This window comes from Kryptolebias marmoratus, linkage group LG20 (genome assembly GCF_001649575.2).
Source record: "Kryptolebias marmoratus isolate JLee-2015 linkage group LG20, ASM164957v2, whole genome shotgun sequence".
NCBI classification, from domain to species: Eukaryota; Metazoa; Chordata; class Actinopteri; order Cyprinodontiformes; family Rivulidae; genus Kryptolebias; species Kryptolebias marmoratus.
The window spans coordinates 8097296-8122410 of record NC_051449.1 but is presented as its reverse complement, the minus strand read 5'-3'; the positions used below and the strand labels follow the sequence as shown (position 1 = coordinate 8122410).

At 38.5% G+C, this 25115-nt stretch overlaps 1 protein-coding gene and 1 long non-coding RNA gene across 2 annotated transcripts in view; one reads left to right on the top strand and one right to left on the bottom strand.

The window, feature by feature from the left end:
* egfra (epidermal growth factor receptor a (erythroblastic leukemia viral (v-erb-b) oncogene homolog, avian)) overlaps positions 1–25115 on the bottom strand; it is a 40704-nt gene that overhangs the window by 7059 nt on the left and 8530 nt on the right. The window contains exons 2-21 of the mRNA XM_017426054.3: positions 13210–13361; positions 11862–12048; positions 11617–11748; positions 11443–11511; positions 11116–11234; positions 10660–10801; positions 10121–10237; positions 9264–9390; positions 9091–9164; positions 8931–9018; positions 8575–8774; positions 8334–8466; positions 7833–7923; positions 7158–7315; positions 6222–6260; positions 5634–5778; positions 4854–4976; positions 3940–4038; positions 2354–2539; positions 1614–1769 (exon numbers count right to left, since the gene is read on the bottom strand). Coding sequence (XP_017281543.1) covers positions 1614–1769; positions 2354–2539; positions 3940–4038; positions 4854–4976; positions 5634–5778; positions 6222–6260; positions 7158–7315; positions 7833–7923; positions 8334–8466; positions 8575–8774; positions 8931–9018; positions 9091–9164; positions 9264–9390; positions 10121–10237; positions 10660–10801; positions 11116–11234; positions 11443–11511; positions 11617–11748; positions 11862–12048; positions 13210–13361 — 2537 coding nt within the window. The remainder of the gene's footprint in view (positions 1–1613; positions 1770–2353; positions 2540–3939; positions 4039–4853; positions 4977–5633; positions 5779–6221; positions 6261–7157; positions 7316–7832; positions 7924–8333; positions 8467–8574; positions 8775–8930; positions 9019–9090; positions 9165–9263; positions 9391–10120; positions 10238–10659; positions 10802–11115; positions 11235–11442; positions 11512–11616; positions 11749–11861; positions 12049–13209; positions 13362–25115) is intronic.
* On the top strand, positions 15412–23692 carry LOC119618047. Its single transcript, XR_005234567.1, has 3 exons — positions 15412–15606; positions 18251–18346; positions 21700–23692. It is a non-coding gene; the product is annotated as an uncharacterized LOC119618047 (long non-coding RNA).

Below are 25115 nucleotides of genomic sequence, written 5' to 3'. Positions count from 1 at the left end.
CACTTTCCACACTTCGTGTTTTTTTATTAGATCTTTTTTTTGCTGGCAACATTAAACATGCCTGTTTTATAGGGTTGTTTTTAAAGCAAATGAAGAATGGCTGAGAGCCATTAACTTGCTGAGACACATATTTAAAAAGGGATCGTTCAGTTTTTTTTAAGTGTTTTTTTGTTAGGGATGTACAAATACCTGTATCAAGTATTGATTCAACACTGTGTGTGTATTTGTACTCATAAAAGTGCTCCAATACTACCTTAGGCAGCATGAACTTCACCTCTCAGTGGAGCAGATTGGTGGTAGAATAGGAGCACTGTCAGTCAGATAGAGTTTTCTTTTTAGTGATTATTTTGTTTGAGTTGGCTGTCCTGATCTACACTTTTTACTGGTTCTTAGCTGTAATGCAGCATAAAGCTGTTCGATCACAGCCATTAGACATCACCAGAAGAAGAAGAAACCACGCGGAGGTATCTTAAAGTGAATGATGGTGACGGTCCCTGGCGAGGAAATGAAGGGCCCCATCATTTTCATTAATGATGGGGAAAAGGACATCATTGAAAAGCATGAACTATCCCTAAAAGAGCAAAATCTGTAACAGAGATTTTAAAAAATAATTAATTTAGTTAATTTCTTTGCCACAGAATTTTGCTGAGACAGTGAAGAAATGTACTGTCACCAAGGAAGAGCCAGTGTCACACATTACAACCCCCCTCCACCCAAAACAACAAGTAGATCGTAAGATACATGGAAATAATGTTTTTGGTACAGTCTGCAGGTAAAAAGGTTGAGAAACCGAGAATGTATTTTCAAACTAAGCATGTTTTTAACTGAATATAATGTTTTTTGTCTTCGAGACACAACTTGTTTCCTGTTTAAAACCACTAAGTTCCACTGAAACCCTGCATGTCAGAACCGCAGGAGTGGTTTCAGTGTCTGCGTACAGCTTTGTCTGCAGATGTTTATCTTTATATATCTCCTTCTAATGTTACCAGTCAATTAAAATACAGTATGTGGGCCAATTATGAGTTCAAACTACATTGACAATAAGAGTAATATAAAAGGCTTTTGTTATGTTTCTTTAAATAAAACATTTTTAACACCAATCAAGTAATTGATGATATGAGCATGTTAAGGCCAGGTTTCTGTGTGAATATTCATGATTCATCCTGTTATTTAGAGCTTACTGAGATTAGGTGTGCTGACAAATTAAATAAAATCTACTGAAAATTACAAACATCAGCAGTTTTTAATGGAGAAACTAGAGTACACACAAAAAAAGTGGCAAAAGAAACTTATCTGATTTGATTTAGAACTCTGTTTACTAAGACTGTTTATAAAACTCAACATTTACAAAAGGTTTAGAGCAAAATTAAGTGAAATAATCCCATCTTTTCGAAACTCCAACTTATTTATGTACAGGAAGTCATTTGTCTGTTAAACCCATGGGTTATAGGTGAACAAATAAGGTTAAAGTTATAAGTTGTAGAAATCAGCTGGTTTGCTACATCATGTCATCTAAATTTTAACAACTGCTTCTTTACAATTCAGTTTAGAAACAAAAACATTTTTTCAGTTTGAATTACATGTAATGCAAACAACTTTAATCTTTAACTGACCTTTCCTCCATCTGCATGGTATTCTTTCTCGTCTGCATTTAGGAGTTTGGCCAACCCAAAGTCGGTGATCTTGACGTGATGAGGAGTCTTCACCAGGACGTTTCTGGCTGCCAAGTCACGATGCACCAAGTGGCGCTCCTCCAAGTAGTTCATACCCTTTTAGCAAACAAATGATTTAATGCAAGTTATTACAAAAGAACTGTTCTTCCAATAACATCCTGATATGCAGTGTCCTAATATTACTCAGAAACAATAATTTATACTATTCTATATGAAAGCAGAAAGGAACAAGTATTTTTGTGAATATGCAGGGTTCATGTTGAGCATTGATTGAAGCAGATTACTAGTTAAAAGCAAAAAGTAGAAAAATGTAGCTAAAAACTAAAAGGAACAAATCGATAACTAGAAGTACTAAACACTACCTAAAAGCTAAAAGTAAGCTAAAGGTAATAAAATACTAGCTAAAAATAGCTAAATGCTCGCTAAAAACTAAAAGTAGCAAAAGAAGACAAAAAACAGAGCAAGTTTGATGAAGTAGATTTCAAAGAGAGCCATGTTTATAAAAGTTAGAGTTATAGAAGTCATAGCCGGAATGGTTAAAATAGCACAACTTTGGCAGAAGTTGTTACATGCTGACTCAGCATTCACACAAAAAGAAAATCTAGTTCACTAGCTGAATTAAAAAAATATGTGGAACATGCTGAGTGTGATGTTATTTTTTCAGGAGTTTCCTCTCGTACCTTGGCTATCTGCACACACCAGTTGAGCAGGTGCTGAGAGCCGATGCTGTCCTTGTTTTCTTTGACGTAGTCGAGCAGGCAGCCGTACGGCATCAGCTGGGTTATGAGCTGCACCGTCGAGGTAAGACAGATGCCCAGCAGTCGACACACGTGCGGGTGTTCCACACTGGCCATCACATAGGCTTCCTATAATTAACATAAAAAAAACAAAGATTTAGAGTTGTTTTCGTCATCAAATGCTCTTGAAGTTTTGATGGGAGTCAATGCACAAAAAGGCAAAGGTTTAAAGGAGGAAAAAAAAAACATGCCTTGTGCCCTCACTAATATTGGATATGTGCATGTTTATCCAGGCAACTGATAGCTTGAGAAACATCTGCGGGATACAGGCTGTTAGAGGATAAGTTTCTTAGCAGCCAGCTTTATTTTACTGCCCGAGAATGGAAACTCACAGTCATCATAACAGAAAAGCTGCTTTAGAAAATACATGGGGATAATCAGCACTGGCCGGCACACATACACACATAAAATGGCTCGGTGCAGGGAGATGTGAGCAAACAGAACTTTAAACTGAGCTTTACTTAGTAGGTTTCTTGTCATTTGTGTAAATACTTGCAAATCAAAATGTCTTCTTTGTGCAAAATGTAGAATTCTTCAGTAAATAACCACTTTACATGGAGTTTTGTCATCTTAACAGTGAGATAGGGATAAAGGGTGTGCTTTTTAAGACAGCCTTCAAGTCAGGAAGTTTGCAGGACTTCCACTGGATTCAGACATACAGTGACCAAGCAGCTCGACCACAGAATCCCAGGTTCTGAGGCGCACGTCTGTCTGCTTGCAGTGATGCATTTGGAGCAGGCTGCTGCCTCAAAGCTGCACTCTTCTGCACAACACTTTCACTTCAGATTACACACAAACACCTACACATTACCCCCCAATGAATTAATCCCATTTCCCAAAACAGCACAAGGCAGTCCCTGTTTAATGCGACACGTTCTCCATTACAAAGAAAACAAGTGCTCATTAGTTTCAAACAAAGCTGACTGTGCTATAAATTGCAGGATACATTCAAGCGGAGATGGCGCCTGGCAAGCAACTGGCAATTACTTTGTGCTATTTTTAAATCAAGTAAAAAAAAAATTAATAATTACAAAAAAAATAAACAAACATTCACTCACTCCTCCAAATTATGGTAGGAAATAACATCTGAAATTAAAGGCCTAGCATTCCATGAAGGAATGCATCCATTTGCCACCTTTCATGCCAGAGTTTTAGACTAAGATCATCTTATAAAAATGATGGAGTTATAGTCAATTTGGTTGAACCTTTAAATTTTGGCTCAATATCTGCAAAATTACCTGAATTAGAGCCATTTTTCTGTTGGCTAATATTGATTAGATGTGGCAGCTATTTTGAATTGGATTGACTTTAGAAGTTAATTAGTTGTAGATGTAGATCCAATATTTATTTCCTGAGAGTTAGTACATGAAATATTATGGTAACAGACCCCCCCACCCCCACCCCACACACACACACACATTACTGTCTGCTTTCGCCTTTCAGCTGCAGGTGATAGTGAATGAACCTACATCCAAGATCTCCTTGTTGGCCTTTGGTGATGTGGCCTCTCTCAAAACCTTGATGGCCACTGGGATCTTCACATCTTCTCCCTCTGGCACCCATAAACCCTGCAAGGAGACATTTTTAAACCATGTTACATATTTGAATTGCAAGGCAAGGTAAGGCAGCTTTATTTGTATGGCACATTTTAGCAACAGTGCAACTAAAAAAGAAAAACTGTAAAAGCATATAGAAAGATAAAAATGTAAAATTACAGCTGCTCAAAGAAAGAAAATTTCTTAAAATTAAAAATTAAAAGCAAGCTCTGATCAAGAGTTGGAATAAAAAAAAATAAAGGAATATAGAAACAGCATAAAATGATTTTTGGCTTTATTGAAAGGCAGCAGCAAACAGGACGGAAGTCTAATCTCTGAGCAACAGGAAGCCAGGAAGCAACAGAAGACCTCATCACTGGGCTGATGTAGTCTGATACTGTTTTGAAGAACCCTGTTGGGATGATGTACAGACAACAAGAGGAAGGTCTCATCTGTTGAATGCATCCTCTACATATGTCTGGTATCTGAACTGGGTTGAAGTGATTGCACAAGAAGCACATCCTGCACCTGATAAGGACGAATTGACTGCTTGTCTGATTTTTTAATCTTTTCTGTGAAAAAGGTTCTAAATTCAATGCTCAAAGTTCTGAGGATACAACGCAGACAGGTTTGTTAGCCTGCTGATGATAGCAAAGAGGGCGAGCGCAAAAGTGGAGTCATTCATGATCTGGCAAGTTAAAAATGTGTGTTGTAACCGAAAATTGACAACATGTGCAGATAAGTGAAAACACTTTTAGTTCTTGAGAGTTCCAACCTCAAAAAAAAAAAAAAAAACCCAGCTCAGCAGCGGAGTTTAAGTTTTACACATAAGGTGTTTGTGCAATTACCTTGTAAACGGTTCCAAAAGCTCCTGATCCCAGCACTTTTGTTTTCCTAAACTCAGGTTCTTTCAGGATCCTCAGCAGAGCCTGGTTGGGTGCCTGTCCACTCGGAGTGAGGGGTTCAACGAGCTACAAACAGGACACCAACATTTAGGTAGTGATTCAAAAATCTGCAAGCTTGAGGTTGTTCAGACCATTTAAAACTGTTTTAGCACCCAATATAAGTCTGAATTGCCTCAGTGAGCACTGAAAACGTTTTCCCCTCAGATCGCCTTAGAAGGTGGTTTGGTTCCCTTTTTCTGCATATGTTTGGTAGTTTGAACACAATCCATCCTGAGTCAAGCTATAGGGTCACCGACTGAACTGTGACTGCAGCCAGGCAGCAGAGCAGAAAAAAAAGTATAAATCTTGTTTTGCCAGTATTTTATTAATTAAAGTGGATTAAGGACATTGTATGGATGAGTTTGTCTTTGGTTTAATGTTTGTTCTGATTGTTTTTGTGGTCACTGTATGCTATAATGTGCTGTGTCATTTAGAGTCTGAGCTGCATTATATATATATATATATATATATATATATATATATATATATATATATATATATATATATATATATATATATATATATATATATATAAATAATTATATTCAGATAATTAAACACAAGGCTGATAGGACATTCAGAGTGAAGTTGTGCAGAAAACAGCCGACGGCTATCAGCCCGGTGTGGACTTTTACAAGTTAAATCTTCAGTCTATGAGGAGGGGAAGGTTTCTCATGAGCTCACCTCTCTTTCTTGGAGCAGTCTGCGCATGGTCCTTTTCCTCTTGATGTGTCGTCGACGAAGCAACAAAAAGACAAAAACTCCTGCAATCAGGACAGCCAGAAGAACCCCCACCACAGCAGCTGCAATCATGGACAGACCTGCAGGCCTTCAGGACAGAAAGAGGACTTTTTTTAAATCATCCGTCTATTTTTATGTTCAATTGTCTGTACTGTAAGCAAAATATCTGAAGAACCACAAAACAAATTTTAATGAAACTTTCAGGAAGTAATCATTGGGTTGACAGCTACAAACTAATTAACTTTTGTAGCTAACCTTATTCAACATATCTGCCACAAAAAAGCAATATTAGCACACAAAAATTGCAAGTTAATCTTTGTTATTCCTTTGGATATTAAGCTAAATTTTGGTGTGCTAATAGAATGAAAAATGACTGGTTATATGGATTCCTTTAAGGAAAGCAAGGCTTTTAGTTTTGTTATAATTGTTTTTGGACTTGAGTAAAAATCTAATGTTGTTTAATGCCATATTTACACAGTAAAGTAGGAGACCGTAAAGAGCCTGTGATCTTTTGAGAACCTCTATACTCACCTTTTATTGTGGCAACCTTCAAGACCAGGTCCTGTGCACCTTTAAACACATCAACACAAAGAATCTTCAGTTACGGTTTCATTTTTTCAGTCTGCACACACACAAAGTCAGCATCAAGAGACTGTTTTCCTGTGAATCTAAACAATGCTGTGCGGTCAGTGACCATCAAATACTAATTTCTGTTGGTATACTTCTTCAATTTTGTTTGATTTCACTTGTCAGCAAAAGCATACAAGTTCTCTGCAATTTTCTACAGAACTAAATACTCTGAAGAGATGCATCAGTCACTGGGAACCATTTATTTCCATATTTCCATTTGATGTATTTAGAAAATACCAAACTATTGAGGTGCTTTTGAAGCATGTATCATATTCTTCTACATAAAAAGTTACATAAAACAGTCACAAAGGACTGTTAACTTGAATGCTTTCAGTGGTTTGAAGGCATGTCAGAACCATTTCCATTCTCACTCATCCATATACCACCATGCCTCGGTGCTGAGAGTAGGAAACATTCGGTGTGCTCTCAGTCCTGATTTGAATCATTATCTTCTTGTTCCATAAAGGAGTACAAACCACTAAAATTAAACACTGAAACCAGAGAATAAATAAAGAAAATAAAAATAAATAGAAACCACTGGAAACCTAAAATGAAGAAAACAAAAGTAAGTGGAACGTCTATTATAACCTCTCCTGAATTGTCTTATTTCAGTAATAATAATGACTTGCCAGGCTCATATTTCTGTATCAGTTTAATAAAAGGAATCAAGAAATAAGGTGACTTTATTGTCATTTCCATCACATGTGGTATATGAGGTGGAACAAACTTCCAGTTACACCCAAAAGAAAAAGCAATATTTATAAGAGTTTAAATAAAAGTAAAATGATATGTAACACAGAAATGAAATGCTGGCTCTCTGTTCTCAACCCTGTTTACCCCTGAGTGCAGTTTTTGTGGCACAGTCGGCACACTCTCGTCTCATCGGCGTATTTCCACACCAGGCTGTCATCCTTTCCCAGCACGCCTTGAGGGCAGCGGGACACGCAGAACAGTCCATCCTGGAAGTTGGCACACTTGGTACAGTTTCCAGAACCCTAGAAGTAAATAAAAAAAGACTTGAGGTTTACAACTCTATTGAGAGTGGTCATAATTTCTCAAAGAAAGCTGCATTTATCTTCCACATAAATGGGAAACTGTCAAACAATGGTTTAATAGACCTTCTGCACACAAATGTTGTAACTTAATGTTTTAATAATAAACAGTAAATAAACATGTTTCTCACTGGGAATGGCACTGTGTGTTTCTCAGTTTTCACTAAAGAAGAAGGTCTAAACTTGTTTCAATCAAACTTAAGATTTCAAGAATAAAACAGAAGACAGTTGGCAAACTTTTTCACAAAGACACACCCTTCAGTCAAAACACAACATGTCCTGTGGTTGCACAGCATTATGGTCTCTGCTGATGAAGAAATCCCCAAATCTGAAACTTCTAAAAGGGATTTAATGCTATGCAAATGTTGAGAGCTTCAAACATCTGGTTCACAAAACTGTTTAGCGAGATGTCAGGCGTTATTCTTTGAAACATTAGTTTAGATGTTGGTGACACACATACAGGTGCCATGCAGGTTGCAGTCCCGTTCATGTGCAGACACTCCGGGTCACACTCCACGCAGGTTTTATTCATGACCACCTCCCGTGGCTCTCTGCAAAAACAACAACAAGGCTGACAAACTCTTGCTGCAGGGCAACTTCTTTTCAAAACTAGAAAAACAAAAATCTTGATCCCTTTTCAACCAGTCTTTTCTTAAGAGGGCAAAGTTAAACAGTAAGCATGTCAAGAATCAATGTTTGACAAATAACTCCAAAGCTAAACGGCATTTGTGCCACTTTTCCAACAATGTTTGTCTTGTATCTTACTGGTGATTTAACTTCAAAAATACCTCAGATCTTAGGCATTTCTTTCTATAATCCCTAAATTCATCTAATGGCAAAGTCTGGAAATGACAACAGGCTTTGAAGAAGTGAACTATAGATCAGACTAGGCTCATGTTTGGACTGCTTGTTTGATTTAAAAAAAATATTTCAGTGCTTAAAACCCAGATTCCTTTCTTACCCTTCCAGGATGTTGCAGGAGTCAACACAGTTTCCACCACGTCTGTAGTCCTGGCAGGCGAAACACATGTCCGGGCCCGGACCCCAGCAGCCGTCAGAGGTGCACTTCCTGTCACACGTGTTTTTTTTCCGTGCTGAAACCAGACGTATAATTTCATGCAGAGATCTGGGTAATTGCCCTCATTTTGAAATTAGCTTGTCCATTGCATGATCAAATGTTTGCAGAGCAGCGGAGAGCTTACCACAAACGGCAGCGTCAGCGTTTTCTTCTACTGTTGCACTTTGGCTTGCAGATTTAAAAAGCCTCTCCCAGTGGCTTTTGTTTGTGTAGCAAAGGTTCTGGTTCTTACTGATCACCACGTCTCCATCGATGATTTCTTTAAGGGATCGAAGGCCCAGATATTGGATATTGAGCGTGATCATGACCACACTGCGGCTACCACTACCCAACGAAAAGGTGGGAACAAAAAAGGTTTGATGAGCCTCTTAACTAGATCTTAACTTTCAAATAATTCTTTAGAGTTAAAGAGGTTCCTTCAGTTTCAAACTGAAGAACTAGTAATTAAGAACCAAATGGAGGCTTTTACAAGGATCATACCGCTTTGTTCTTCCTCGAATGATCTCCAGATTCTCAAAAGGACTAAGTGAGCTCATAGTTTCCGGCCACGTTTGAATCCACAAATAACCTGAAGCAACAAATGATGTGTTAATTGGCATGAGATGTTTCATGGCTTACTAATGTGTTTCAAAATGTTTACCTGTAATTTCTTTAACTGTTTTAAACACATCGAGCTGAGCAGGATCCATCTTGGGGGTTTTGGTAAACGTATCCCTTCAAATAAGAAAACGTGTCGGAACGACAATTAGAAACAGATGCTGAAACTCTTCAGTGTATAAAAATTATAGATGTATGTATAAAACACAGACTCACCCATTAAATGATGTTTTAAGTATAGCGATGTTGCCATTGATTTTGGTGCAGTTTTTAAAGGAGTCGATGTTGGTGGCGTTGATAGACAAGGTGTGAGTCAGGTCTCCCATCCCAAGTCCTTTACACACTGAAAACAAGGGAGGAAAGAAATATTGTGTTGAAGGTAAGAGTCATTAATTGTCTTATCAGTAATGTATGAACAAAGGGGAGAAAATGATTAAAAATAATAAAAAAAAAACAATAATAAAGATCTCCTTCACATTTGTCAGCAACAACACTTTGCTTGGACAACTCACAACTTTAATCATCTTTAAACTGGAAAAAGACACAATATCAAAAGGTATCATGTTGCGTTCTACTTCTAATGTTGAAATGTCCCTGTGACCTGGAATGTGTTGATAAAACTACCCGATCATTCAAGACTCAAGCTGCTGAACATTGCAGTGCTATAAGAAACAATGTTACATCCAGCCCAGAGGCCGTACAATTCACTAAAGAAAGACACAACATCTATTAGTTAAAAAACATTGGTACTGAGACCTTGAAACCTCCTTGCAGAAGAGGTGATGTAAACGTTTTACTCCTTAAATGTGAACTTTTTTGTATACATGCATCCACAAAAGGTTTAAATGAGAAGTTTGATGTTAGACATTTCTTATAGACTGTTTTTCTAAGTTAGATCTTTTATGCATTTACAGATCAAGTTTCATCTCTCGTTACCTTCCTTTGCTTTAATTAGACTGTTATGCCTGAAACAAAGTCTCAGGGATCCATGTTGTCATTGACCTGTTCCACCTCTTCTCAGTCTATGATCACAAACCTCTAAAGGACTGCATAATAACAGCTTAACCTCTGACCTTTTGGGCACAGTCCGTCACATTTGGCACACTTCCTGATTCCTCCTTCCTCCACTTCGTATGTGTTACCGCTGCACGTCCTGACGCACGCTCCGTGATCAGTCACGACATAATTATCTGGAATGATAGTAAAATATGAGCAAGATTATTTCATAATTTATCATTTATAGGAGGTATGTTTAAAAGTATCTGGAAAAAGACAAAAACCTAAAAAAAAGGTTTTCATGGGTTTTTTTTTAGCAGTGATGTTAGTCATACATTAAAGACTGAGTAACGCAGAAACAAATCTGAGCAAGTTAAACTTCTAAAGATCGGATGTTGTATTAACACACCCTGAGACTCAATTATTTCTTTCCTCATTTCTGTAGTTTATAATTAAACTTGAACAAACTGTAACCGCTGATCAACCCTGAAGGACAACTTGGGCAAATCTTTAAAACAGAATAAGAACAAGAAACATGCATGTTTCTCCGTGAATACAAATACAATGTAGAAGAATTCACTAAAAATATCAGTTTTTAGCCTATATTTGTGCTTACGTGGGCAACTTTTCACACAGGTGGCCCCAAAGTTGTACTTTCCGTGTGGGTTAGGAACCAGCTGGTGCAGGTTAGGATCGTAGCGCATGAGGCCCGGGCAGGAGTCCTTGCACATCCCGTCATCCTGGAAGTCCCGACAGGCCTGCAACAGAAACAACAGTCATCCCAGAGCGCCGGGACAAAAACAGAGCCCCTTACTAATGATAACACTGCATTCCTCTTTCATAGCTTTGGCTTAATTCTCAAAGCTGTGAGGAGAGGGAGAGCAGGCGCTGAAACTCAAGGCCCTGCCAAAAAAAAAGATTTAATCAGCAGTTACGTGTCACACTGGTATTAAAACTAAAAACATCATCTCTGATCATAAAAACAAAAGTTGCTTAGAGAGGGGGCTCTGTTTTAAAAAAGAGTTCAGTGCAGTCATATGAAATATTCAGCATGCTGATTATTTAGTCTCACCAGACAGTCGGTGGGTCTGGGCCCCGTGCACCCGACTGCGCAGTGCTCATTGCAACAGTCACTCGGTGAAGGTCCTTTGCATCTCTTGGAGCATTGCTGTGCACAGTTTAGCTTAGTCACTGCAGATGAGAACCCCAAATTCAGTGAGCTGACAGGAAGTGAGCTTAATGCTTTTAATATGTAGGTCAAAACAATGAATGAAATGTGGCTAAATGTGTGTTTAACTTTATTGTCTGCATGCAATGATTATGTCAAATAATCATGTAAATAAAGAAATAGTTTTGAATAGGTACATAATAAAAATTAAAATGTGGGGAAAAAGCTTACATGTCTGACAGTTTTGTGGCCCTGGTGCCCAACATGAACTGTTGAAGCAGCTCGAGTGGCATTTCTGACCTGTAAAGTAGACAAAAATAAATGTGTTTACTTCCCAACATTAAAAACACACGGATGAATCCAGTTCTGTCTTGTTTCTCTTGCCCACTGAAGCATAACTCTTACAAAGTGGGTTGTTGCTCGCCTTCGGGCGCTCCATGCTGGGTGTGGTTTCACTATTGACAAGATCATCCCATTGTATCGTTTCCACGTTACACAGCTGGTTGTTCCCAAACTTTACACCGCCTTTTAGAATTTCTGCAAAAAGCCATTAAATATGATTTTTATAAACAATGCAGTTCAAACTGTTTACCATGTTTAAACATTTTTGGGTGACATTCTGTCACTGAAGACTGGATCATTTAGTCTACCTGTCAGACTGGTTAGAAGCAGCTCCGTGGTGCCCTGATTTGTCATTTTGTCATAATTGGCGAGCACGGCAAGTGCATACGCCCCCTCATAAAGGGAATGACCCCGAATGATGCGCAGGTTCTCCAGAGGAATCCTGGAGGCCGTGTTGAGAGCAATCAGGACGTACCCACCCACTTCTTCAATTGACTACAGAGGGGGAAAAAAGGAGAAAAAGCTGTCTGAAAACTCAGGAAAAAAAAATGTGTGAAGAGCTGGAGGATTTTCAGCTTCCATCAAACACAGCAGAAACTGAACAAAAGCTACTAGTATTTCTTGTATTTATATTCATTATATTTCAACTTATGGCACAATGAGTTGATATTTGTCAATCATTTTATGTCTTAAAGATTGTAACAAGGTCATTTATACAAAACTTTTAAATTTAGAGTAATTGAAATATGTCCATAATATCAATATTTTCAAATACACATTGAATTCAAAACCATAAAAAAATCACATTATTATTATTTTATTACTATTATTATTATTTTCAGGTGATATTTGCCAAATCAAATGGCATAAAGATGCACACTTCACACACAATAATTATGAAAAACAAACTATATATATATATATATATATATATATATATATATATATATATATATATATATATATATATATATATATATATATCAGTCGCTCTGCAATGCAATAAGGAAACAATGTGTGTTAATACTGATCCTTGAACATAGAAAAAATTAGAACAGCTTATTCTTTCTGCATTTTGAAAAATAAAACATTTACTGGATTTATTTTCCTACATTAACAAAAATATATATAATGAGAGTATTTAATTTGATCAGCAATAAAAAGATTTTTGAGATAAATGATTTCTCTAATAACTGCGCCCACTTTTTCAGCACATTAGTAAAATAGAGCTCTGTTCATCTTGGAATTGATGGTAAATTGTCAACATTTTTAGCAATAAACTGAACCCATTTGCAGTTTATATGCTCCACAATCCAGATTGTTTGGCCACTATCTGTGTAAGTCAAAGTCAAAAAGCATCTGCACAAGTTTTACTGTGTGAAAAAAATGTGAAGGAGACACAAATAGGACACCAAAAAGTCTCATTTATAACTGTTTCATCATATCTGCTGACCGCATGTTATTCTGTGTTTGTGTGACATGAATGTGAGAGAGTGTGTGTGTGTGTGTGGTCCTCAATCACATCTGCCCAGGGCTTAAAATGTTGAAGTTGTTTGAGCAAAGAGCCACGCAGAAAGATTCAAGAAAACTTTCTTAAAACTTAAAAACAAAGGAAACCTCTTCAGCTTTTGTTTAACTGATCGAGTTAGTTTTTACCCTGAGGAAGGACAGGTCACGGTGCTCCTCCATGTAGGTGATCTCCAGGTTCTCCAGGACCACGGTGCAGTTGCTGTAGGTCTTCACCATGTTCAGGTAGTGGTCTTCGTTAGAACCCAGAAGGTTTAAATTGTTGGTGAAACCTTGGCATACTGCAGGAAAAAGAACAACATTCTTAGACTTCTTATTTGAAAATATAACCCTGTAAATCCATCACAAAAGGTTGGCTTTTTTTGTTTTTTTTCCACAAACTGTGGTTTTAGAAATTCCAAACGTCCACTAATTATGCAACACGGAGCCTCAGTTTATTTCTTCTGGTGAATTTGATCTGCGCAGTCATAACTTGGCCAGCTTTCATGTAAAATAAATAAATAAATTTAAAAAACGAATGTTGGATACATCCACAACAGAAATCAAATCTCAGTGACGCAGCCGGCTCTGGCTCGAGTCAACCGGCTGTATTTATCCTGGCAAGGACCTGAATCTCTCTGAAGAACTGCAGAGTACTTAAAACAACCCCTATGACCAGACTCTTCAGGCCTGCAGAGGTACTTCAAATTAAAAAAAAAAAAAAAAAAGTGGTTTCATGTGGTGGTTTCAGATTTCATGGAATAAATGAATGCTCTTCTTACAGGAAAATCAAATCTTTAACATCATAATTAACAAAAGGTCCAAAATATTCGTACATGGTTCTTGATCATTTTTTTGGACAACTTCAAACGTTGGTCAGTCCACTTCTGAACATTTATCGCTCACTGCCACTAAAGGTGGGTGATAGTGTACAAAAATAGAGTACAAAATTTAATGAAACTGTCAAAAAGTAATGATTGTATGCCAATCTACAAGTGATTACTGTTTAGAACCCAACCCAAGATGGCCACCACAGTTAATCAACCTTAGCAAACACAAAAATGGCTGTAACTCAGCCAGTTTTACAGATACTGAGTTCAACTTTGGTGTTTTTGTAGCTTAGAGTAATCCCCATCCCATATTACAAACACTCACAGATCACACTATCTTTTCTTTTTAAATTTTGGGTATGCAATGGGGCAAATGGTTCCATCAAAGAGTGGTAGTTTACTTACTTTCAGTATTATGACTAGGCTGTCTCATGTTACACAAAAGCAAATCAGGATAAGGAATGCAGTGTTATGGTTTAGCAAGGAATAAGTGAGTTTTTTTTGTCTTAAATGTAGTTTTATAGTAGATGATGCATTTTTAAACATCGAGTTGTTTTCTGCTGTGAATATTCAGGTTTTTCACAGCTGGTCAGGCAGGTTCTGACAGGCTGAGGAGGGAGGAGGGAGTCAGCTGTGTTAACACTCCTCCTACATAGCCACACATACACAAACATACTATATATAATCTAGGTATATAAGTTTGATTTTTATAGGTTTTAATGTAAAGTTTACCATGAGAAAAAAGGTTCACAAAAACAGATGATGCCAGCTCTTGTTTATTAGAAATGCAGGTGCCACTGTAATGCCCCAGACACTTTGCTCAACATGTCTGTTCTTGACAGCAAAGAAAGTCAAAGCTTGCAGTCTAAATGCTGAGACACGGCCCACAACACATTATGCTGAGGGATTTAATAAAATCAAAGAAAAATGTACCATTTTTCAGCTTAGGTATATCAAAAGCCTTTCATTGTCCTGATTTTGTTGACTCTACACACACACACACACACACACACACACACACACCAATAGAGAGAACCACTTAATCAGAAAGAGTCAGATCCAAACAGCTGTCTACTGCCCTTCCTTCTCTTAATCCTCATTATTTATTTTACCCCGAGGGATCTCCGGGACATGAAATTCAAAGTCCAGCAGCCTAACGCCACGGCAACAGAGGCAGACAAGCAAACGCAAGTTGTCTGTTTTAATTAGTGGCGTCATGCGAGATTTAATTACTCCCATAATTATTACTCAGACTGCAAAACCAAATTGTAATAAAGAAAAGGTTGTCAAGGTTTTTCAGCTGCAGATAATAATGATTCGACTAATACAGATTATAACTTCCAGCTGCTGTAAAGCTGGAATGTTTTGCTCCTTTGAAAGATATTTTACGCAGTTATGTGTAAATAAAGCAGGAGACTGAAGGGGCAGCAAACGTCTTCCAACTGAAACTCACACTTTGACTCCCAAACAAGGAAGGAAAAAAACCTCATAACAGTTTATTGCTCAAGCACGCAGGAGTATAGCCACGGTAAACACTCAGCTCGTCCAGTTGTTGATTTCATAACTCCAGGTGGTGAGTGACCTGATACTCCACATGCATTAACGGACTTCCTCATTCAGCTGCAGCACACAAGAAAGAAACTGGATCAGCTAAATCTTAAATACGGGATCATAATTTCTTCTTAAAAATATCATGAACTCAATGGAAATGACTCAGGTAAATGTGAGCAGATAAATGTGGCTTATTAAAGTTTGCACATCTTGTAAAGTACCCTTGTGAAATCAGAGGTAGTGAGTAAAACAATATTTACATACTGGGAACCTTGTTCTTTTTTTATCACCTTACTCATCTGCACCAAAGTGTCAATTTACTCCTAAAATGTGGGGAAAGGGTAGAGTTTTTAGTGACATATTGGATACTATGACAAAGACCAATTACATATTGCTTCACCTACTTCAGGTGAACTATCGTCACAAATGTTCAGGAGGTAAGTCAGGCAGCAAGGAGTGGCAGGTCAGGCTTGCCTCAGTACTTTATGTGTGTGTGTGAGTCTGCATGGGTGTGTTCGCTTGCATGTGTGTGCAACTCTGTGTACAGCATAAAACATTCCCTGGATTGAGCAGCCCTGATCAGCACACAGTCACAGCTCCACAATAGACTCCATAAAGCCGGCCATTAGTCATCTAAGCTTGTTGCAGTCTGTGGCTGCATATTGTTCTTTGATGTTTACATGGGGACTAGCACTGGAAGTCAAGGGTGTGTGGGTAGATATTCATTTCTTGCAGCTATGAAATCTGCACAACAACAGAAACAAAACCAGCTTAAGTTTGTTATTTGAGATTGTCGCTGATTGGCTTCAACATAATAAATCACCTGTAAATATAGCAAAAAATACCTTTTAGTTCAGGCTTTCAGAAAGGTTTCTGTTTCAGATGCAGTTGTTTTGTATCCTTTGAAAGTCACAAAACTTTGCAGGTGTGTTGCTAAGATCAGAATAAAGCTCCAGCGTATCGATGTGTGTGGTCTGGCTCTGCGTGTTGAAAGAAGGTAGCCGACTTGTCCGTGGATTTTATCCAACACTCACAACATGTTCTCGATTTTATTTATACCATATTTGCAACTTACTACGAGGTGTCTGCATCTAGTGTATGAACAATATGTGAGTGGGCTTGTGTGAAGTAAACTTGCATTTAGAAAGTGAACAAATACCAGAAAAACAACACAATATGCTTTCTTGAACATATAACGGCAAAAACTAAATACTAATAAAGAAAGAATATTTTCACATTTGTGTTTAAATACTTCTCCTATGGTATCTCTAAGTAAACAGAGGAGTAAATATACTACTACTCAGCGGTTAAACTGGGGGACGAAATGGTTACCACTTCACAGTTATCTTTTGTCTCCCATGCACTTACCCACTGGATCCATGTATCACAACCATGCATGCACTTATACATCCAGAGGCAACAGCTCCACACAACCCTCCACAGGACCAAGTTTAATTTTTTTTTCCACAGTCAACATTTTTATATACCATAAACGTAATGTACTTCATTTGTAATATATTTTTTAAAGATATACTTGTTAAATGCTTACACGGTGTGACAACAACTACCTGCCTTGTACATGCATAAGGGCTCAGCAGCAGTGCATAAAACAGGTAATCCATGTAAAGGATGAATAAATGGATAAATCTATGGTGACCTGCATTAATTTGTATTCACAAATTTTGTTTATATTTGCTGAGAACTGAACAAAGATCCCCCCCTGCAGCAAAAAGAAAACCTTCTCCACCTCATACAATATCTCATCCACAGTACAGAGCTTCTGCCCGTGTCTATTCCATGGAAGGTTTCTGTCCTCCCTTAGCTCATCTTAGGACACCTACATTACCATTTGACAGGTGTACCACCTTGGTCAAACTCTTCACTTGTCACTGGCCCTGAAGCAGGTCAAGCCAGCAAGCACCAGGTGCGCCTAAATCGGCTTATCTTCATTTGGAAAGTGTACTCTGGTAGCTTAAAGTTTGAGTGAATGCCAAGGTGGGAACAAAACAAACAAAAGTGGATAAAAAACAGTCTGAGGAAAGTATGACGTGGGCAGGGGTGGATATGGAAGAAAAAATAAATAAAAAAACAGGAGGTAGACAGATTTCTTTGTACTTAAAAAGCATGGGTACAAAGTGACCAAAAGTGTAAAGGTACAAGAGACGAATTGACTGAGAGTCAGAATGAAATGTGATTAATGGGTGGAAAGAGGTGTGCTAGAAACGAGGGAAACTGGGGAGATCAAAAGGGTATGACAAGTATTGCATTTACAAAACTCAACAAAACCAATAAACAAGGACTAATGACACAAGAAAACCAACAAAGAATTGGGAAACAAAAACAGGCAAAACATAAAACAGCTATGACATGAAAAGTGTTTTCTTGCCTGTCTCTAAAGCTGCAGCAGACAGGTTACAGTGAACATTTAAAAATCACAAAAAGTGCAAGTGAAACATCAAGTGTAGAACGTTGTACACCAAAGGAAAAATCCAAGTTCTCCATAAATTCACATTTCGTGGTCTCAACTGTGAGCGTCCACAAACCACATTTTCCCATGATACAAAAAGTTCTAAACTCATCCAGTGGTTTTCTTTGGAGCAGTGAGTCGTCTACTTTCCCTTTAAATCATTGAACTTTATACCTGTGTTTCACGGACAGGAGAAATGATCCTGCCACTTTCTCTTCTTTCACTACCCGCAATTCAATTACGCTGTGTCCAGAGCCTGGTGATTGCATTAAGTGTAAACTTAGACACGATTAAAAGGCAGTGACAATGCTAACTGACAGGTTGTGTATATTTCTCATTCCAGGTCAACAACATTACAGCAAAGAATCTTACGTAACCCAATCTGCAGTGTTCCTCTGCTGATAAGAAATCAATGCCAAGATGTATTCCAATAAAAAAGGTAAATGGAGGTTAACTTCTTTATGTATCTGTGCCAGATTTTTCTAAGAGGATGGTGATAAAAAGGGAAAGCACACCCACACACACACACACACACAATTTGCTTTTATTGGTTTAAAACTGGGGCACCTTTGGGCTGCTCTGCCTCCTGTTCCCACACCTTCAGACTTTAGGGAAACATAAATCTGCAAAAGCCTGCTATCAATGAATGAAGGTGGGGAGGGAGGAGAAAGGCCACTTCCTTGATTCTTTCAGTGCATTTTGCTCAAACTTCCTGCTCATATATTTTCTGACTGGTTGACATTCAGGAGGGCACGACAGATCAGATGTCACATAAAGATAAAACCAGCAGCATCATTATGTGTTGGTGTGCTAAAGAATGTTTGCGTAAACACACTTTATAGTCAATTTCCTGATATCCTGCTCTCTGATCAGGGGAAATGCAATCCTCCCTTGTGTGGGAGATGCACCAGTCCCCTAGAGAAAACATCTTGGGGCCTCAGAAAAGAAAGAAGGACCAGTAAGGACTGGAGGATTTTCCCTCCCCCTCTTTCCCTATGAATGCAAACAACACAAGCCCCTCTGACATCTCGGGAAGTTGAGTTTTGCACAGGGGTCAGTTCTGATGGCTACCCTGCAACGCTGGAGCAAATGGTAGCTGATTGTCCTCTCTGGGGGAGGAAAGACATGAGGATGTTTTAAATCAAACTCAGTACATTTGTAAAGGACAACCAATGTAAAGGAAATGGGGGGGGGGGCTTAAAAAAGAGAGACAGGAGTGGTTTGTGGTTTGGCTTAGTGAGTTTTAGATGTGGGATATGGCAGCTGGTTGTAGGGTCAAACTGTGGAAAGGGGGTGAAAAGCATCACACTTGACGTACAAACATGGATGACCTTTCCCTTAAGGGCAACAATGATGCAAATGAAGCATCAGCACGTCACGTGTCCTCTAAACATTTAAAAATCCCAGAGGCTGCTCTCGCTGGCCCTGCTTTAGTTAGAGCACAGTCAGTGAAGTTTAGTCTGTTAAAAGCTCAGCAAAGTGACCAAATAAAGACCAAAAAGGCTTATGTTTACTCTCTGCTTCTGATGAGTGCTCTCTACCAGTCAGTGAGACACTTCAGATACCTGTGGCTGGGCCCATCATGATGTTTACTCTCCACCTCAGAGTGAGGAAACAGCGGATTTAGGTTCTGCACAAACACAGGACAAAAAGTATGTATACTCACACTCCATACTGCAATCAGTATTTCTAAAACTTTCAGGGAAGGCCACACTAAGTTCCTTTTCAGTTGTACTAGGAGCCAGGGCCTGGCATCAAGTCAGTTCTTTTCATTTCGAAAACCAAAGAAATAGTTTAAAGCCAGGAAAACTGGACTTGAAGCAGTGTAGCAACTCTTTTCTCATCAGCTGTTGCCCTGTAGCTCAAAGAGAGCAGGACTAATGCAACTCTCACTGTTGTTTTTACCTGCATTTATGGTGCTATTTCTTTATATTTTGCTTCCAAAGAGACAGACTTTCTTGTACTTTTTTAAAGTGATCCTGGTCAACAGTTCTCCAGGCCTCAGGAGGGTTTTCCAAAGTTTTTCTTTGGACTTGAGCTTCTTGTTCGCTGCTCTTGTATATAACCATTACATATTGTGCTTAAAATTTAAATAAAATGTATAAGATATATTAGAAGTGTAATCTATTGCAGATGAATATTGTCTGAAAGTTAATACTCGAGCAAAATCCTGACACAGAATCTGAGATATGCATGATCCTTCAGTTGATCATTTACTTTATGTCAAATTTAAAGCTAATACGTCTTTGGGAGTTGCCTTGGTGCTAAAACACCATTTCATGTGTCAAACTGTTTTCTTTGGTATATTTCATAGATTAAACTAAATAAATGGGAACAAGTTGCATTTTTGGTAGCAGACTGCAGGTAAGAAAATGCCCAAAGAATCAATATTTGCCAAGCCATCTGTAATGTATCAAGACAACGCTGCTTTATTCATTGAGCCCTTTCTGTTGCCTGAATGACTGATAAGATTAAAAGCCTTTGTCTGAAAATGGTCAGGTACTATACTGGAAATAAGCAAAAAAATATTCAAAGTACAAAAGAAAATCTTTGCAAGACCTTCAGAAGGCCTGAAGGAATATAGTACAAGAAAGTCTGGCTTCTTGGGAAGCAAAACAGAACAAAAAAATAGGGTTTGACTCAGCACTTTTGCACAGTAGATCTGTGGGAGACAAAGAAAAGCTCAGTAACGCGGGTTGTAACACGTTTTTACCGTAAATGTTAACAGAAAGCTTGCAGTTTGTTTATCTTCTTGGTTAATTTGTGCTAAAACGATGAGTGTGTATATGTAGAAGAGTTTGCGCAACAAAGTAATTTTTGTTCTTCAATAATTAAGTGCATTGCACAAAGTCTAACTTTCTCAACAATCCATAAGTAACAGATTGTTACAATGCAGATGACCCCTTTCTGCAATTAATTAGGCACACAAGTCACAACCCCCTGACCTGAACAGCAATACAGATACTTTTGGAAAAATAAATCTCCTTTAACATTTTATTATTAACATACATTTTAAGTTTACATGAAAGAAAGCCATACATAATTGTACCTGTTTCTAGAAAGTATATTTGCTGAGGTGAAGAAAAACATCCAATAAATGCTAAAAAATTAAAATAAATTAAGCAAATGTAATCAAAGCAGTCAACTATAGGTTTCTTTTTTTGTCTAGTCTCAATGAACTAGCGCTTCGATTTAGAAAATTAGAAATCAATGATGCAGTTATAGTACTGACATAAAAGAGCCCTATTAGAGTGCATTCATGCTTATTATGATTTCAGCTGCTGAGAATAAGCCAAAAAATCCACAGGAAGTTTTATGATCAATGAGGTTTTCATTACTCGATAGCCCTATTGAGGACAGAAGAAAAATAAATTGTAGAAAAAGGCAGAAATTAGTGAAATCTAAGTTGATTTGAAGTACTAAATTAAACACAGCTGCAGTGCTTTCACTCAAGCTAAAACATCTGATGGACACATCAGAACTATGTAAATAATCAAGTCATAATCAGTCAATTCTGTTTTGTTGGAAAGTCCATTAATGTTCAGTAAAAGCACCAGAAAATCCTACTTGTGTTACTCAAAAAAAACTAACTCCAGCCACATTGAAATTCCAATAATGCAGCCACCATTCCCCTAAAATGTTCCAATGTTAAACCCACTTCCTCTCTAAAGTCCAGACATTCTCCCTGTTGAAGCCTATTCTAGCCAAGACACCCCCCNCCCCAAACACCCAGCATTTTTTGTCTTTTCATTCTCCTTCCCGTTAAAGCTGTACTCCTCTTCAATCCCACAGGAAGCCCGAGAGGAAGACTGGAAAGGGAGTGGGCGGCGAGCATAGTGCTGCAAAATCACTACTAAAACTATACAAGCCCCCTGCACCCCACCCCCCTCTAAAAAACTCTCCTTCTAGCAAACATCATGCCTGGAAAAGAAGAGCAGGGGGAGAGAGAAAGAAAAACAGCAACTACACGTGAAAAGACCCACACATTTCACACATCATCCCAGCAGGAAAAAGCAGCTGTGATTTGGGAATTCCCTGATGATTTAAGCATTCCCGGTGAAGAGCAACAAGTTAAAGCACCCCGACACAGAGAGCAGATAGCGCTCGCTTCATCTGAACACACATGATAAACACTCTTTGAGGCAACATTTCTGCTTAAGGACTTCTTATTTTTAGCCCGCCTGCTGACGGGTCCATTTCTGTGCAGATCTAGCCACCGTTTCGCAGGGTTGCCTGCCAAGAAAGCTGTTAGTTACTACCTTAGTCATGTCTCAAGCCACTCTTTTTTCCACTAGACTCATCCCAGAGAGTGACCCCATAAAAGGCATATTCTACAAAAGCCCCAGGGTTTGAGTTATTAAGCTCTCCCTCTGTCGGTAAGACATTACTCACAATTTCAAGCAAAGATTTACACACCGGCAGGCCCCTAAATCCACTGATGAGTAGTTTTTTCCTCTTCCACACTGGCAGAGGACAAGAGACAGATCACATGGACCTTGTGGGGATAAGTTTACACAGCAGAGAAGCTTACATAATTTTCAATGCTGTGAAAGAGTATTTGGTTGCACGTTAAGTTGTTCTCACTAAAAGCATGACCAATTTAATGTGAAAAGGAAAGCTCGGAAGAATTTTGTTACATCCTTCTGATGACACATAAAACTGAAATGTCTGAAATGCAGCGGGGTACAACTGCCAAGTGCTTGTGGTCCATGGGAGCCCTGTTAAAAACTCATTGGATATCTTTAAAACAATACCCATAAATGCAACGTGAAAAGCAGGGACTGACTTAAAGCTGTGCTCATTTTTCAGCTAACACCTTTTCCTAAAGCGTGTAGCTCAAATTGCATCTATTGTTAAGGTGATTTGCTGTTCCAACAGAAAACAAAAAAAGAACATCACACATAGTTAGCACATCCTCAACACAATGTCCAAAGCCCTCTTTAAGATGATTATGACTAGAGATGGTTGTTGTTTCAAGGCCACCTCCACATTGTAGAGACACAGAGAGGTATTTAGCTCGGCTGAAGGCCGGGCTGCTTTCCGTCACTCATCAAAGGCTTGGCAGACAAAACCCTTTTTATTGCTATCAGCAACGAAACACAAGGACCTGGGCTCAGATACCCTGTGTTTGAAACTCTCAGTGCTACTTGAGAGAGTGGACAAGCAGAGTACAAGCACAAATTCAAAACGTGTCCAATGTGAAATGTACAGAAAGTCTAAAGATAAAAGGCAAAAAATGACTTTCAGCTGTTTTACAGGTTGCAAGTAGAATTATTTAGAGACATTACACGCTGCATAATAATCTAATCACAAAGATCATCTAAAAGATGGGTTTTTTATTTATATGATTAAAAAATATGCTGTTTGGAAATGAGATTGTTGAATCAGAACTGCTTCCAAAGTCAAGACTGCATTTGGAATTTGATTTATTCTGGCACAGAAACAGAAAGTTTCCAACAAAGGAGACATTTTGCCAAATACAAATTTAACTTTTCACAAAAAAACAAATCCTTTGGAAGGATTAGCTGCAGAGGTGAGGTGAGACCAACTTAACATTGACCACGAAATGGTAAAATCAACCATTTATAATAATGTTTGTCACTAAAGTATGATGGTGTGGTACATGTTACAACTCATAAATAGAACAAATAATTAAACAGTTTGGTTTATTGGTGACATGAAATATAAAAAAACATCAAAATGATAGTGTACACAATTAAAAGTCCTGCAGACCATTTCTATTCCAAAGGAAATAGAAATCGTGCATAGCTCAAGTTAATTTATATATTGGAAATAAAAAACTGTATGTTTATACTGAGTACTGAACACCGCATGTCAAACTGGACCAAGAAAAAGGAGATAGACAGTCATTTCAGACATTAGATGGCAAATTACAGGAAAAACTGACATCTTATCCTTGTAGAGCATTGGCATTGATTGCACACATCTCAGGAACTCAACAAACATGTAGCAGCATTGATCCAAAGGATATTAAATGATGGTTTTCTTATGATAATGCTCTTTAGGAATAACTGAAGGGGAAACTACAAAACAAATGGCTTTGAAGTAACCAACTCCCTCTTTCCTTTAAAAAAAAAAACAGGATCGAAACCACTGCTACTGCTCCCCACATTCAATCCATCTTCCTTCTGTACCTGCAGTTCAAAGGTCCAGCTTCACTGCTTTAATAAATCAAACTCAGTTGGCTGTTGACATGAACTTTGACCTGAAAATCCAATATAGTTTTCACTGTTTTTAATCTTTTGTAAATCTTCTTGGTGCCTGATTATTGCAATAATACTCTCATAAAAACTGAACAAGTGGATTCATATTGAAAAAAATCAAATCTCAGGCTGCTGCTTTAATCAGCTCAGAAGGAGGTTGTTGATGTAGTGGATATATAGAGCAGGTTCAAAGGGCTAATCCTTACTTCTTGGCTCAGGTCCAGCTATGTACTCCAGGATACTTCATTTTCAACTCAGCTACAGCTATTAAAATCAAGTAGTTTGTTATGAAAATTAAAGTAAAACTGCAGACAACGATCATCTATCCATTCATGCATTATCTACCGCTTGTTCTGGAGTCAGGTAGAGGGGGCAGCAGCTTGACCAGGGAGGCCCAGATATCTCTCTCCACAGCCACCTCTTCCAGGAGGATTTCAAGGCGTTCCCAGGCCAGCTGAGAGACAGTCTCTCTCGCATGTCATGGGTCTTCCTCAAAGTCTCCTGCCAGTTGGACATGCCCAGACCACCTCCCTACGAATGTGTCCAGGGGGCATCCTAACCAGATGCCTGAGTCACCTCAAATAACTCCTCTTTTTCAGTCACTAACCAAAGTTCATGACCATAGGTGAGGATAGGAACGTAGACTGATCGGTAAACAGAGTTTTGTCTTGCAGTTCAGCTCCCACTGCACCAAAACAAACCGGTACAATACTGTGAAAGCCGCACCGATTCGTCGGTCAATCTCAAGCTCCATTCTTCCCTCACTTGTGGGCAAGACCTCATTCCCAACCCGGAGAAAACAATCTCCCCTTTTCTAACTGAGGATCATGGCCTGAGATTTGGAGCTGCTGATTCTCATCCCAGCTGCTTCACACACTGCTGTGAACTGCTCCAGTGAGAGCTGGAGATCAGGGCACAATGACGCCAACAGGACCACATCATCTGCAAATAGCAGAGACAGAATCCTAAGGCCACTGAACCGAG